Below are 14193 nucleotides of genomic sequence, written 5' to 3' on the forward strand. Positions count from 1 at the left end.
TTGAAAGAATGAGCATGAGTGGGGGAGAGGCAGAAAGAGAGGGAGAGAGAGGATCCCAAGCAGGCTCTGGCTGGAAGCAGAGACACAGGCTCTGGCTGAAAGCTCAATCTCAAGAACTGTGAGATCATGACCTGAGTTGAAATCGAGAGTTGGACGCTTAACTGACTAAACCACCAGGCACCCCTATTTCCTGTCTCATAATGCCTGAAACTCAGAAGTTTTCTTTTCCTTCTTATTTTAGACCCATCCAAATGTGGATAAAAAACTTTTCACTGCAGAATCTCTAATTGGCTTGAAGAATCCAGAGAAGTCGTTCCCAGTCAACAGTGACGTAGGGGTACTAAAGTGGAGGCTACAAACCACAGAAGAATCTTTTATTCCACTGACAAGTAAGTGCTTCTGGTCAGTCCCACTAAACTAGTCCACACTGAGAACCAGAAATAGCCCCGGCTTGTACACTCTACATTCATTGCCACAGCAGAATGCTTTTTTGACAAAATGACCTTCTTTCAAAATGGACTTAGTGCTGGGTTTTGTGTATGTTAATATGAGCTTTCATTTTTAATAGCTTTACTTGTGAAACTGTTATTTATAATAGTTTATGTTAGGATATTTAAGGCCTGCAGCTGTCAGTTTTGATTTGCCGTCTTAACTTTTCTCCACTCTCCTTTTAGTATTTGAGTATTCCTGCTTTGCTTTTCTTCTCAGTTAATTGCTGGCCCTCAGAGAGTGGAAATGGCTGTGATGTCAACATAGAATATGAGCTGCAAGAAGATCATTTAGAACTGAATGATGTGATTATCACCATCCCACTCCCGTAAGTGGTGTCCCCGACATACTCTGTTTTTTCTGTGCTGGGCTTCTAGAACTAATCTTTCGGAACTTGTTTTGGAGGCAGCACTCAGTTGGCTCTCCATCATAAAAATCTGCTTCCTAAAAAGATCACTTGTAAAAGAAACCAGATACAAAAGGCTTCGATACTATACGGTTCCACTTATCGGACATTGTGAAAATGTGTCATACTCCTAGAACAGAAGTCAGGAGATAGAGAGGAAGGCAGTTGGCTAACAGGGCACAAGAGAACTTCTGAGGATGATGGAAATGTTCTCTGACTTGATCGTGACAGTGCTTACGAGATTACATAGTCAAAGTGCACGGAGCTGTACACTTTAAAAGGAGTGGATGTACGGTTTTAAAACCAACTCAAACAGCCAGTTGTAGTTCTAGAGCTGTGTTTTCAGATGTTGGGCCTGTTTGTTCCTGTAGTAATGAAGACTTCCAGAAGGAGGAGCCAGTTCTCTGTCAAAAACCATTCTCAGTTTTGTTTGCTACTCAAAGAAATTGAATCTGACTGAATCTTTCACTTTGCTCTCTAAACTTTCAGCTAAAGATGAGAGTACATTTTTTCTTTCTTTCTTTCTTCCTTCCTTTCTTTCTTTTTTTTTTTTAACGTTTATTTACTTTTGAGAGAGAGAGAGAGACAGAGCATGGGCCGGGGGGGCGGGGAGGGCAGAGAGAGATGGAGACACAGAATCTGAAGGAGGCTTCAGGCTCTGAGCTGTCAGCACAGAGCCCGACATGGGACTTGAACTCAACGAGCTGTGAGATCATGACCTGAGCTGAAGTCGGACGCTTAACCGACTGAGCCACTCAGGTGCCCTGAGAGTACATTTTCCAGGGAACTATTCTTGCTGGAATACACATCTACATTAGTTTTAGTGAATTTTCTAACAGTTTTATTGTGGTTTAGTTGACCTACCACAAACTACACATATTTAAATTGTACAATTTGATAAGTTTTGACACATAGACACCTGTGAAACCATCACCACAATAAAGATAATGATAATATCCATCACCCCTAGAAAATCAGTTCCAATAAGTTTTTGTTCTGTGCTTAAATGGCCTACTTTCCAGGATCATCTGGAAATATTCTCTCCCTCAAGTTAATCTCACTAGCACTCACTTCCATTGAGTGTGCGCTATTATATCACCGATGAATTCCTAGCCCCTCTCCTCTTCCTCTCAGTACCTACCTCCCGTGATTAAGTATTGGGTGTCATTATACCTAATAAGCATATTCTTAATGTATTTTTATTGTTATATTGTTATTGCAGAGAAAATGGTACTAATTTAATTTGTAGTTTTGTTTCCTTTTTGATGTCCTTCAGACATTTATGTGGCCAGGTCAGGTTTTTAATCATTCTTTTTAAATGGAAGGATTTAAAAAAAATTTTTTTTTTAATATTTATTTTTGAGAGAGAGGCAGAGCACAAGTGGTAGAGGGACAGAGAGAGAGGGAGACACAGAATCTGAAGCAGTCTCCAGGCTCTGAGCTGTCAGCACAAACCTGATGCAGGGCTCAAACCTAAGAACTGTGAGATCATGACCTGAGCCAAAGTTGGACACTCAACTGACTCAGCTATCCAGGCGCCCCTGGTTTTTAGTCATTCTTATTTTTCCATTAAAAAAAATATGCTTGGGGCACCTGAGTGGCTCAGTAGGTTAAGTGTCCAACTCTTGACTTTGGCTCAGGTCATGACCTCTCAGTTCATGGGATCGAGCCCTGAATGGGGCTCTTTGCTAGCAATGTGGAAACTGCTTGGGATTCTCTGTCTCCCTGTCTCTCTGCCCTTCCCCCACTCCTTCTCATCCTCTCTCTCTCAAACATTTTTTTAAAAATTTAAAAAATAAAAAGTATGCTTTATTACCAGTCTCTTCTTTATTGGAGTAACTATCTTATTCTTCACAGCATGGTTATTCTTTTAGAGCAATAGATGGCTACCTTGAACCATTGTAGGGGTTGGGCGTTGGTGACAGGTGTGGGTTTTGTTTTGTCAAGATTTGTTTTACTACGCTATTTTTAGGATGCCACAATTTTTAGGCCTCTCCATCTACCCTATAATTGTGGTTATGGTGGTTTCCTGTGTCTTAGTTCAGTTTTGCAGTAGTCTCCAGAAAAGACCCTTACACAACATTTCACTCTGTTGTCTAGAACTGATTTCGATTTTAGAGATCAGAATCGGAATCGGAACAAGAGCAGAGGAAGAAACATATATACAACTGGGACCATAAAATGGATAGGGAAGAGCTGATCATGTTGTATCGCCCTTAAAATGTTTGTCTTCCTACTGTGTCCCTAATACAAGCATTTAATGTCATTGGCGAATTAAAAGATGGTAAATTTAGAATGTGTAGGAGGGGTGACACTGCCGATCAGCCACATTTGGGGGTACAGAGTACATCCTAACTAGCCCTGGTTCTCTTGCAGACTAAAGAACAGCTGTGTGTCTTTTCTCCCGTCATGTTCACATTCTGGGCAGAGGAAATTGTGTTTTCACTTATCAAATAAAAGTCCGCTTACTGGATTGTAAATCAGACCTGTTGGCGTCAACTACAAGTTTTGAAATGTTCTAAGGTCTTTTTTTTTTTTTTTTTTTTTTTTTTTTGTTCTAAGGTCTTTTGAAAACTCTTCTCAAAGACAATTTATTCTAAATAACCACGTAATGGTGTGTAAGGTTTCCCACCACTACAATCACCCTGTTTTCCCCCCATTGTCACCTATAAAGAGAGCTGCATTATGTTAAAAGTCTTTCTTGACAGGGCAACAGACCCTTGGTGCAGGACTTTTGGAAATACATCCCCCTTCACATGTTCATCAGTCTCAGTCCCCTGCTAGCTTCAGATCTGATCCACAAGTTGGAGCAGCCCACGCATATATCTGCCAGTTACCCATGGTTGCATGTATCCATATCTATAAGAGGCAGTGAGTGGGACCCTTTGGCCAAGGTGCTAAGACTGTTTGATCCTTACGGTTATTAGGGAACCTCGTTTTTTTTTTCAAGGATCATATAAAGTGGGCAGAATTTGAGGAGCATAATCAAATTCGGGGCTGGTTTTCCTTGGCAGAATTCTTCCAGCTCTGGACAGCTAATGTGACACAGGTGTTTCTCATGACAGATCCGGTGTCGGCGCACCGGTGATTGGCGAGATTGATGGCGAGTATCGACATGACAGTCGACGAAATACCTTGGAGTGGTGCCTGCCAGTGATTGATGCCAAAAATAAGAGTGGCAGCCTCGAATTCAGCATTGCTGGGCAGCCCAATGATTTCTTCCCTGTTCAAGTCTCTTTCATCTCCAAAAGAAACTACTGTAACATACAGGTACCACCTTTTAATAGCACGTAACGGGGAAAGTGGTGGGACAGATGCCAGATAGGCAGCATGGGATCAAAAATCAGAAAAGTTGGGCGTCTGCCTGGCTGGCTTAGTCAGTAGAGCATGCGACTGTTGATCTTGGAGTTGTGAGTTCAAGTCTCACATTGGACCTAGAACTTATGTTAAAAAAAAAAAATCAGAAGAGCTGGTATTACTGCAGATTACATTATTGACTCTCATTGAATGGTCTTGGTCAAATTCTTCTCCTGTTTTAACTCAGCTTTCCTCTCTAGATTGGACAAGGTCAAGGAATTGAATATGAATATAAATAAAAGTATTTATGGATTGTGCACGATTTAGATCTCTTAGTTTTCTGCTTTTCTAAATAATCTCATATATTTTTAAAACCTTTTACCAAAACATGCAACCCAAGGTTTTCTTATCCCTTTTATATGCCACTCAGTTTGAACACAAGGAAGGAAAGTTTATTTGGAAGGCAAAATTACTTCCTCTCAAAAGTGATTCTAATACAAATGGATACAATATTTGGATTTTTTGTGTTACTGCATCCCTTCATTAGTACAGATAATCATCAACCAATTCTGTTACCAACTTTGTTTGCCCTTTAGATAGGCAAAGCAAAGGAAATTTGCGAGCTGTTTCTTTAGATCGTTATTTTTAACTCCTTGTTACTCCAGTTTTTGAAGTTGCATTACAAGGGCCCGGTTCATATTGTCATTGTTCCTTCTGACTTGGTGATTTGCTTGTTATTGTGGCACTATCTTATCTTCCCAGATGGTCTCTGGCTGTCCTCTAAGTATTTGGGAGATTAAAGTTTCCTTCCTGTGTTGGATCATTTTAAAAAGCAGTTCTTCTCTCTCCACTCTTAATTATAGGCATAAGGCTATCAATATTGGGAGCATGTGGTTGAACCCAAGACATTAAATAGAAATGGTACATTTTCAGGCCTCCTGACTGGCTCAGTCGGAGGAGGAGCATGCGACTCTCGATTTTGGGGTCGTGAGTTTGAGCTCCACGCTGGGTATAGAGATTATACTTAAATTAAAACAAAACAACAACAACAAAACAACTTAAAAAAAAAAAAAAAAAAAAGGATACATTTTCCTGTTTGGGAACTTTTGAAAAACTTCATTAGAAAATATGAATCAGTGGTTCAGGCATCATGTTGATGCCATTACAGGCACTATTGTTACAGGTAATTCGTTAAACTAGACATTTATAATTAAAAGGAAAAGACGAGATGTCACAGAAGGACACAGCCATGTCTAGAAAATACGTGTGATAGAGCCACTTAGACTTTGAGAGCAAGTCAAGCAAATAAAGTTGAAGAGTTAGAATTTTGCATTTGGGGTCAAAATATTAATTGATCAACCTGATAAAATGTCTGTGAACTTCATAGGTTTTACGGGGCAGGACCTGGGTAATGGCCACTCATTCAGATCTTTTACTTGATAACCACTCACTCTAATCTCATCCCATCAGTTGTCTTTTCTGTGTGGGAAGCCGGTTAATCATGTCAGTGGGGAAGGGTGCCGCTGTGAGATCCAATTGTGAATTGAACTTTGTTAGTATTTTTGAGTTATTTTTAACGCTGCTTTAAGGGAATTTGATCCATTCTGTCCTGAGAATTTAGTCGGCACCTTGGAGACTTGCCCTCCTGCTTTACCTTATTCTTTGTTTGTTTCCCTAGGTTACCAAAGTGACCCAGGTAGATGGAAACAGCCCTGTAAGGTTTTCCACAGAGACCACTTTCCTAGTGGATAAGTATGAAATCCTGTAATACCAAGGAGAGGGAACCAGAAAGGAAAAATTTCAAATTAATAAAGAAGAAGCCAACAGTGGCTGAAGAGTTTTTTCCAAATCTACAAGCCATTGGAGACCCTTTTTTCCTGGTACAATGCACGATTCTCTGCGCGCAAGGACCCTCAACTCACCCTCAGTGTTTAAGTGTCACAGAGACGTTCTTTGGCAAAGAAAGACACAAACATAAAGGGAAAGGCTGCTGATTTCTTTGGCAGATTTCACTGGCCAGCAGGAAAGCACGCTCTCCAGAGAATACCCCCAGTTAAACAGCTTCTCTGCCTTCACCTCAGTGGTTGCTCCTTTGTTTTAATCCCTGAATATAGTTACATTTCGTACTTTGTTTAAAAAGTTTTCTTTCACATTTTATTTTTATTTTTTTCCCTCTTTTTCTCTTCACATTTTGATCTTTCAGACTCTTTAACCCTCATTTTTTTCCTTTCTGTACATTCAATCAAGTGCTGGGATCATCTGTATATAGGCATTATATTCGGCACTCTTGGAAACAGTTGAGCTAACCAATTCTCGATCTTCAGGCTATTCGGGCGAACTGCTTAAGGGGTATGAGGTCTAGAAGTTAAAAGATAAGGACGTCCTTTGTCATTTTCCTATATCCACTCATCCCTCCATTCCTCTGCCAAGTTGTTTTCCTTCCAGTCCTGTCCCTCCAGTTTAGAACAGTACTGTGAAGCCTACCTGTGTCACTGTTAAAGATAGCTGAGAAGCACCTTTCAAATGGCATAGCCCCGCTTCAAGATGCCTGAGAGGAGAATGGTTATGTCCAGTTAGGGATTTCACATCCACAGGTAATCATGTCTGCTGCTGGTGCTACCCAAGCTTCTAGTTCTCTACATTTTGAGTACTTCAGCTAAAACGTGAGAGCTCGTGGTCTTTGTGATCTACTCACATTGCCTCGATTTCACCACCTCCTTCCTCTTGGCTGTTCTGTGCGTTACCCGGTCCTTTCCGACTCTCCCTGTCTGTGAAATCCTTCCTTTTCCTCCCTTGAGCCTTTTCTCTTGCGTGTCCTCATGCCCCATCTCACCCATTACTCTTGCAGTGAAGAAGACTCCCATCGGCCAGCCCCACTGTGGCTTTTTAACCCAGTATTGCACTTAATGTGCTGGCTGAGCTGCTGGGCTGTAGCCCCAGGAAGGGGGCGAGGTGGGTGACTAGGTGACCTGCTGCGCTTCCAGCTGGCTGGAGAGTACCAGTCCCGCTGGGGACAACATCTGGCCTCCCCTGCAAAGAGTGTACCGTCCTCGAAGCAGAGCAGCCACACACAGATGGCCATGGATGGAATTGATTGCCAAAGAAATTTCCGGCCTTTCCCTTTCCCTTAACTGCATCAGGGAAGAATCCTTATCTCTGGCTTGGTTTCCACACGAGGTTTTTCTGAGGAAGGGGACTGGGACAAGAAATCTGTCATGTAGTTAAATAGGCAAGAAATCTTATTAATCCAGTTTTGTTTGAAAAAGTTGCTTGTCCATACGATTTTTTTAAAGCTGTTTAGTTTCACAACTTTTTTTTTTTTTTCTGAAATTACTTTTGGGGTAATATTTAAAATGAAAGACGTTTTGTAACCCTGTAAAATACATCGGGAATATAACATTCCAGTGTACACAAAGAAGGAAGATTCTTTAATCAAATAAAGAGTATTATAAAATGAATGTTTCTTAGACTCTCGACTCTCTCGTACTTTGGTGTCTGCTTGCTGATTTGAGATGATGTAACAGGATCTAAGTTTAAAAATTAATGATATGTTTTTTTTAAGAGAAAATAATCTCTATCTGAGGGTATTCATTGCCTTCCCGCATATTAACAGGTATCGTGCCACCTCGTGTATTTTTCTACATTTGAGCGTGCACTCCTGATGGTGGAGCTTTTGAATTTGATGTTACTTACGGACTTTCGGTCTTAATTTTGTCAGGGGCAGTTGTAGAGTCAGAAACGGGAGGCTCCATCTTTAAAGAAGAACAATGGTTGGGGGCACCTGCGTGGCTCAGTCAGTTGAGCGTCAGACTTTGGCTCAGGTCGTGATCTCATGGTTCGTGGGTTCACGGCGGCCTTGTGCTGACAGCGTGGAGCCTGCTTTAGATTCTCTGTCTCGGGCTCTCTCTGCCCCTCCCCCGCTCATGTGCTGTGCCTCTCAAAAGTAAATTCACATTTAAAAAAATTTAAATATTAAACATTCCTAATTAAAACAAAAAAAGAACAATCATCGGTGAGTAATCTCTTCCCCATCAGAAAAATAGTGGTAAGACGTAAGTGATCCAGGGGTGAGTGATGAATGCTTTGGGAGTTTTGATAATTCCTTCAGAAAAGTCTTCATCCTTTCTTTTTATTTAACTTAGAAAACTATCGAATGTCAGCGGATTCTTTGGAAGACAAATTATTCTCTAATGAGTAATTAGTGTCTGGGAATGATAGAGTTTTTATCTTCACGGTCAAAGGCAAGATTCTGGATTTTTTTTTCCCCTTAAGAGAAATCCCAAGTATCTGGTCTGTGTTGCTGAAGTGTGGCTTGGCTCTCAGCCTGTAACCTTAATCCGGTGAAGCACACCAAACCCCTGTCACACCCCCTGACTGGCAGCTAATCCCTCCGCGGCATCAAGTGGACTCTTTTGTTGGCCTCTTGTGAAGGAGACTAACAAACTAATTAGACCTGACTGAGCATTCTGTTTAATGTAGGAGGTTTGTGGTTCCTGCTTTGAATTAATTAATTCCACATAGAGGAGGTAGGGAACACACCTCTGTGGTCAGGAATTCCTTTTAAGAAGGATCTGTAATTCATCTACTCAGTCGTTTCAAACCTCCAAGTCTATCAACCCATGCATCTCAGACACAGGAAGTTTTACCCTCCAATTAATGTGAAGTTGTTCACACTGTGTAGGATCTGAGAGATTTCCAGGGTTGGTACAGACTGGGCTTTTTAGAAAAGTTCACATCTGGTCTGGCTCGTCGTCGGAGGAAAATAGAAGAACGGAAAAAGTTCCCCCCAACCTCAAGATTAAAGTCTAACTAGAAGCAATGGCTGTACCTACTTGCAAAGCCTTTTTGTCCTCAGGTAGACAAGTGCTAACTACAGCTAGTGATACTCAGCATGGGTCTCAGTGAGGGTTGGGAACAGGGTCCTGGCGTAGGCTTCAGAATAATCTCTCAAAGCAAAAACTGAGAATTAACTCTCCTTTACCATGCACATCTCACTGCAACCCCTCTCTCCCTCCGTTTCCTCTCCTTGCCCCTTTGGTGACTATTGCACCTATCGAGCTTTGAAACTCCAAGAAGATCCACCAGTAATTGGTTGCTGTACATCGCTCTTACGTGAACTTTGACAGCATTTCTACAAGTGTCAGTCTCCCATCTTAACCCCTGGGAGTTGAGTGGTTTACACGGAGGCAAACCTTTAGGAAGATTATATTACCTTTCCAAACCGAGCTCCTGCCTACTCTCCCACACAAAAGGTCAAGCAACCAGGCAATTGTTAGAAGTTTGGGTCATTTCCCACTCCTGGCGCTCCCCCCACCCCAACAGGTTTTTTTGTTTGTTTGTTTGTTTGCCTTGCTGTTCATAGGGCAGGGGCTAAGTGGTTATTTAGGGCTTAGTCCAATTCTAGAAAGCTGCCACAAGCGTGTGTACGCTGCGATCGGGTTGATAGCCAAACAGGCTAGTTGAAAAAGGCATTCCAATTTCAAGGCGATGAGGGAAATGGAAACAGGTTTTGTTTCTTCTTCTTCTGCCCAAATGAATGCTTGTTCTTTTCAGTTCAGGGGAAGGTCCCGAGCTGTGGATGTGGACAAGACCAGTACCCCACCCCCACCCCGCCCCATTGCCCACTCTGCTTTGATGCATCTTAGCTTGAGGTATCACTGCTGCCACACCTACACTAACGATGCCTGAGTTCAGGATCCACGGCAACCAGAAAGGATGGCTTGAGCAAGTGTGAATCTACAGGGTTTGCCTGCCATAATGAGCAAAAATCCCCTCCTTCTGGAGCTGGAGGGAGCACATTTGAAGTGACAGAGGTGGGAAATGCGTCTAGGCAAAGGCGGGAGGGGTGTGGAAATCCACCCCCGACGCTCCAAGCCAAGTGCAGAGGGCCTTCACAAATCCGCTCTTCCTTCCACACCCAGCCTTTGCCCTCTCCCCCTGCTTCCACTTCGGAAAGTCTGAAGCAAGCTTGGAAAGCTGTTTTCTGCTTTCTTCTCCTCTCTTCCTCCCCCTTTCCCGAGCTCCCAGCTGCTCGACCTCTTGCGTAATTGTGAGCGAGCACGGAGTTTTTTGATGGGCTCCAGATGTGCAGCGGGTGGGGGTGGAGGGTGGGGGCGGTAGGTCTGTAGTCCCCTGAGTGCTCTAACTGTGGGAACACAGGGCCTCAACACAGCAGGACTGAGGACACACTGCACTGAGCCTTCGTCCTGGGGTCAGCTGGTCCTCGGGCTGGGAGGGCAGAGCGGAGTGGGGTGCTGTTTTAACCCCCTGCCTCAGCATCAGCTGCCTCGTGGCAGGCTCAGTCATCCCCTGAAATTCCTCCTGGCCAAGGCGGTGAAGACGATCTAGGACTTGTGGAGCTATGTGAAAAGACCCCAGTCAGAACCCCTTCCCTCTAATGCTGGGATTTGGCACATACGATACAACAGTTTCAGTTTGTTTCTTTTTCTTTTACCAGGATAGTCGGAAAATTACTGTTGTGATCTGCTTCCTGAAAGGTGGCCAGAGTCAAAATACTTTCCCCGGCTTCAAGCAGTATGAAGAGAGGGGGGGAAAAAAAAGGAGCAACCCTCTACCCTCCAAATCCTGAGGCTTCCTGGTACCATGATGCATGCTGGAGCCTTGCTTGTTTGACCTCTGTTAGCCACAGCTGGTAACAGCAAAGTGTCTTTCCCCTCCCCCCTCTCATCCATTGCCTGGCTCCAGTCAGCCCCAGCCTCCAGCGGGGAGGGGGGGGGGGCTGCTAACGCTGGTCCTGTCAATGAGTGACCAAAGATTCCTGCACTTCAGCCTCCTGCTGCTCCCCGGTTAGCGAAAAAGGGCACCAACTAAAGCCACTGAGTCAGAACAAGGTATGTTCATCCCAAAGAGGGTGAATTATTTTCTGCTATCTGCCCCCCGCTGGAAGACTTGGGGGCTTTTCACTCCCTTGTTGGGAGAGGAAGAGTCTCAGGGATCCCTCTAGGGCAAGGTAGAAGACGCTCAGCCTAGCCGAGTTCAGCTCCCTAGGGCCTCCCAAGTCAGTCCCCCGGGGCAAGAGCTGGCTTTGCAAGGTAAGGATCCACTGTCAGCGTTGAATTTCGGGGCGGGGGTTGAGATGACGAATGACTTCAACCAGGCTCAGTTTCTAGACTCAGGTTTTTAGTGCCTCCTTTTCCTCCTTCTTAAGCCCCTACTCCTAGAGAGACCCAAACTGCTATAGGACGGTGGGCTCAATTGTCTGCCTGTAGCTTGCCTCGCCATCGTAAAGCAGCAGGTTGCGGTAGGGTGGAGCTACCTGGATGGGGGCAGGATGATAATTCAGTTCAGGTTTGTACTTTATGGTTTGCGTGGCACTTTAACATGTCTTATACCTAGCCTTAGAAAAATCTGTGAAGCCGGATGTGCAGGGTTATCAACCCCATTTACAACTCTTCATGGTAGGGCCGGGGATAGGGTGAAGAGGAGGGGTGACCGGAGGTAAACCTGGGTCCCCTCAGCAGACGTTTTCTGGAGATATTGACTAGGCTGGGGGGCTGCGACCAGGAGGTTCACGGGAGCCATGGAGGACTCAGGCATCTAAGGTTAAAAAAATAAATAAAAGCGGGCGGGGGCAGAGAGTGAGAGATTGTTAAAAACACCCTTTCAGAAGAGCCTTAAGGCCCACGGGTGGAGGGTCTGGGGGAGTCCGGAGGGGAGGGGAGGAAGGCGGAGGTGTGTGTGTGTGTGTGTGTGTGTGTGTGTGTGTGTGTGTGTGTGTGTGTGTGTTTGATGGTAGTGGAGAGCCCAGCTGCAGAGAGGAACAAAGCGGGTGCTGTGCAGGCGGGGTGGGGAGTAGGGGGGGAGGTGCTGCTATGGGAAAGGGTGGGTGGGGGGACCTTGGGCTCCAGCTCCACAAGGGCGTCTTCTCTGGCTGGCCAGGCGGACGGGACGGGGGACGGGGGCGGGGACTGGGGGGGCGGGACCCGCTCGCTCTCCTCCCACTCAGCGGGCTCCCAAGGAAAAGCAACAGTGTCCTCCAGAGCCTGAGGCCGCGGCGGGCTCAGCCAGGCGAAGGAACCGGTGTCCCACTCTCCCCCCGCGAGGTAAGGACTCGCTCTCCCACTAGGCCCGTGGGTCTCGCCGGCTGCGCGGCTGGGACTGGATAAGGGGAAGTCCCAGGGCCTGGCGGGAGCCCCCAGATCAGCTCCGGGCCGGGAAGTTCAGAAGAAACCGTGGGGGAGGTGGGGGCGCCCCAGGTGAGTGCGGGAGGCCTAAAGGGGCTTTGTGGGGAGCCGGCTCCGCTGTTTTTCTGCGAGCTGCTTGCTTTTGCCCTCGCCAGCCGCCGTCCGCACAGCCGCCAGAGGGGGCTCTCGCTCCCTTCCCCGGTAGGGACGCTGGTCGCTGCCCCCTCCGAACTCTCTCGTGGGCTCCCAGACGGCCGGGCGGACACTCGCGGGGTCTCGTCCGCCCGCGCCGCACACCGCCCACTCTCCGGCCGACGGCAGGACTGAGAGCACCGCACCGGGGAGCGGGCTCCCCTGGGCCACCTCCGCTCCTGTCCCGGGCCGGCCCGCCCTGATGGATGAGGAGTGTGTGCGGGGTCCGACCCGGAGGCGGTGGGTATCGGGGAGGGACTCTGGGATGTGTTCAGCAGACGGGAGGCACGTCCGGGGCCTCCCGAGCCCTCCTCCGAGGCCCCGCATCTTTAGGAGTCCAAGAGGCCAGATGGGGCTCCCTAGGGCAGTGAGTTCCAGGTTCTTGCCACGCCCGCGCGGTCCGGATTCGAATCCCTAACGGAGTTCCCCGAGGCGGGGGGCTGAGCCAGTCATCCGGGTTCCTCCGGGATGGGGAAGTGCGGGCGGGCGGGGGCGGCGGGGCCTGGGAGGGGCCGCCCGGCGCGGGGTTGCCGAGGCGCCCGCAGACGCTTCCGCCGGGGCTGGCGCGAGTGGGGGGGGCTCGGCCGGGGGACCGCGCGGCCCGGCGGGGGACCCAGGGCGCCGGGGCGGGGCTGCATTCTGGGCCCGTTAGCTCAGCGGTCCCGGAGGCTCCCGGGCTGACTCATCGGACCGCTCACACACAAACACGCGCTGCCCACCACGTCAGGCGTCCCACGCGGCAGACCCGCACCGCGCCCCACCCCGCGTCACCCACGCGCCCACCCGCCGCGCGCGCAGCCCGGGTCTCGGCCACCGTTGCACGTGTGGCAGCCCGGCGCACGCCTGGCCGTCAGCCCGCAGTCCACACGCGCTGCACACGCAGCACTCCTGAGCCCGCCGTTCACTCCGGCAACCCGTCGCTCTCACGCAGTTCCCGCCTGCACAAGTACCTCCTCGCGCACGCACATTCCGCCGCTCACACTCTCTCCTCCCGTGCACACGCAGCACCGCCCCCCCGCCCCCGCCACTTCCCGCAGCTGCCCCGCGGGGAGCGGGCGGTGTCGGAGGGGCCGCCCCTTTCCCCGGCCGCGCAAACAAGCGGCTCCTTCTCCCTGCCCGGCCAAAGAAAGGCCGCTTGTCCGGCGTCCGCGGCGGGCGGGGCGGCCCAACACTGTGGCCTTGTCCCACCTGGCGGCCCCGGGCAGGGCAGGCCGAGGGCCAGCGAGGAGCCGCGCCCTGGCGGCCGTCCCACCCGCCCGCAACCTCGCAGAGCGGCGCTTTCCAGCACCCCCATACCCCCCATCCTCCATGAGAACCAGAGCCCCACTCCACACTCCCGCCTCTCGTCTGTGACCGCCTGCAATCCCGCCCCCACTTTTGGGCCCCGGCCTGCCCTCAGTCTCCCCTTTACCTTCCCCTCCCCCGTCTCCCCGCCCCCTCGGTTTCCCCCTCCACTGCCCTCTGTACCTTCTAGGGCTGTCCCTGGCCGTCGTTCCCTTTACTCGACGACCTCCCTGTCCTCAGTCTCATCTCCTTTGTCCCCCAGTCCCCCCACCTCGCTGTCCTTCCGTCTCCCTCCAGCTCTGCGTCCCCCGGGTTGTTCCCCCAACTTCTTGCCTTCCTGTCCATCTCCCCAGCTCTCATTTTTGTTCCTCGCTCAGTCTC

The 14193-nt window shown here is 48.3% G+C and overlaps 2 protein-coding genes across 4 annotated transcripts in view; both read left to right on the forward strand.

Moving 5' to 3' along the window:
* ARCN1 (archain 1) overlaps nt 1–7650 on the forward strand; it is a 26214-nt gene extending 18564 nt beyond the window's left edge. The window contains exons 7-10 of the mRNA XM_015536769.2: nt 242–389; nt 709–817; nt 3961–4165; nt 5871–7650. Of these exons, the coding sequence (XP_015392255.1) occupies nt 242–389; nt 709–817; nt 3961–4165; nt 5871–5960 (552 nt within the window). The 3' untranslated portion in view covers nt 5961–7650. The remainder of the gene's footprint in view (nt 1–241; nt 390–708; nt 818–3960; nt 4166–5870) is intronic.
* Nucleotides 7651–10939: 3289 nt separating this feature from the next.
* PHLDB1 (pleckstrin homology like domain family B member 1) overlaps nt 10940–14193 on the forward strand; it is a 45899-nt gene continuing 42645 nt past the window's right edge. The window contains exon 1 of one of the 3 annotated variants that reach the window (XM_042957871.1): nt 10940–11043. The gene's annotated coding sequence lies outside the window, so the exon portion shown is untranslated. Of the gene's footprint in view, nt 11044–12175; nt 12256–12522; nt 12769–14193 lie in introns of those variants that run through there. The other 2 variants (XM_042957869.1, XM_042957870.1) reach the window with 2 other exon arrangements.

Source organism: Panthera tigris, chromosome D1 (genome assembly GCF_018350195.1).
Source record: "Panthera tigris isolate Pti1 chromosome D1, P.tigris_Pti1_mat1.1, whole genome shotgun sequence".
Taxonomy (NCBI): Eukaryota; Metazoa; Chordata; class Mammalia; order Carnivora; family Felidae; genus Panthera; species Panthera tigris.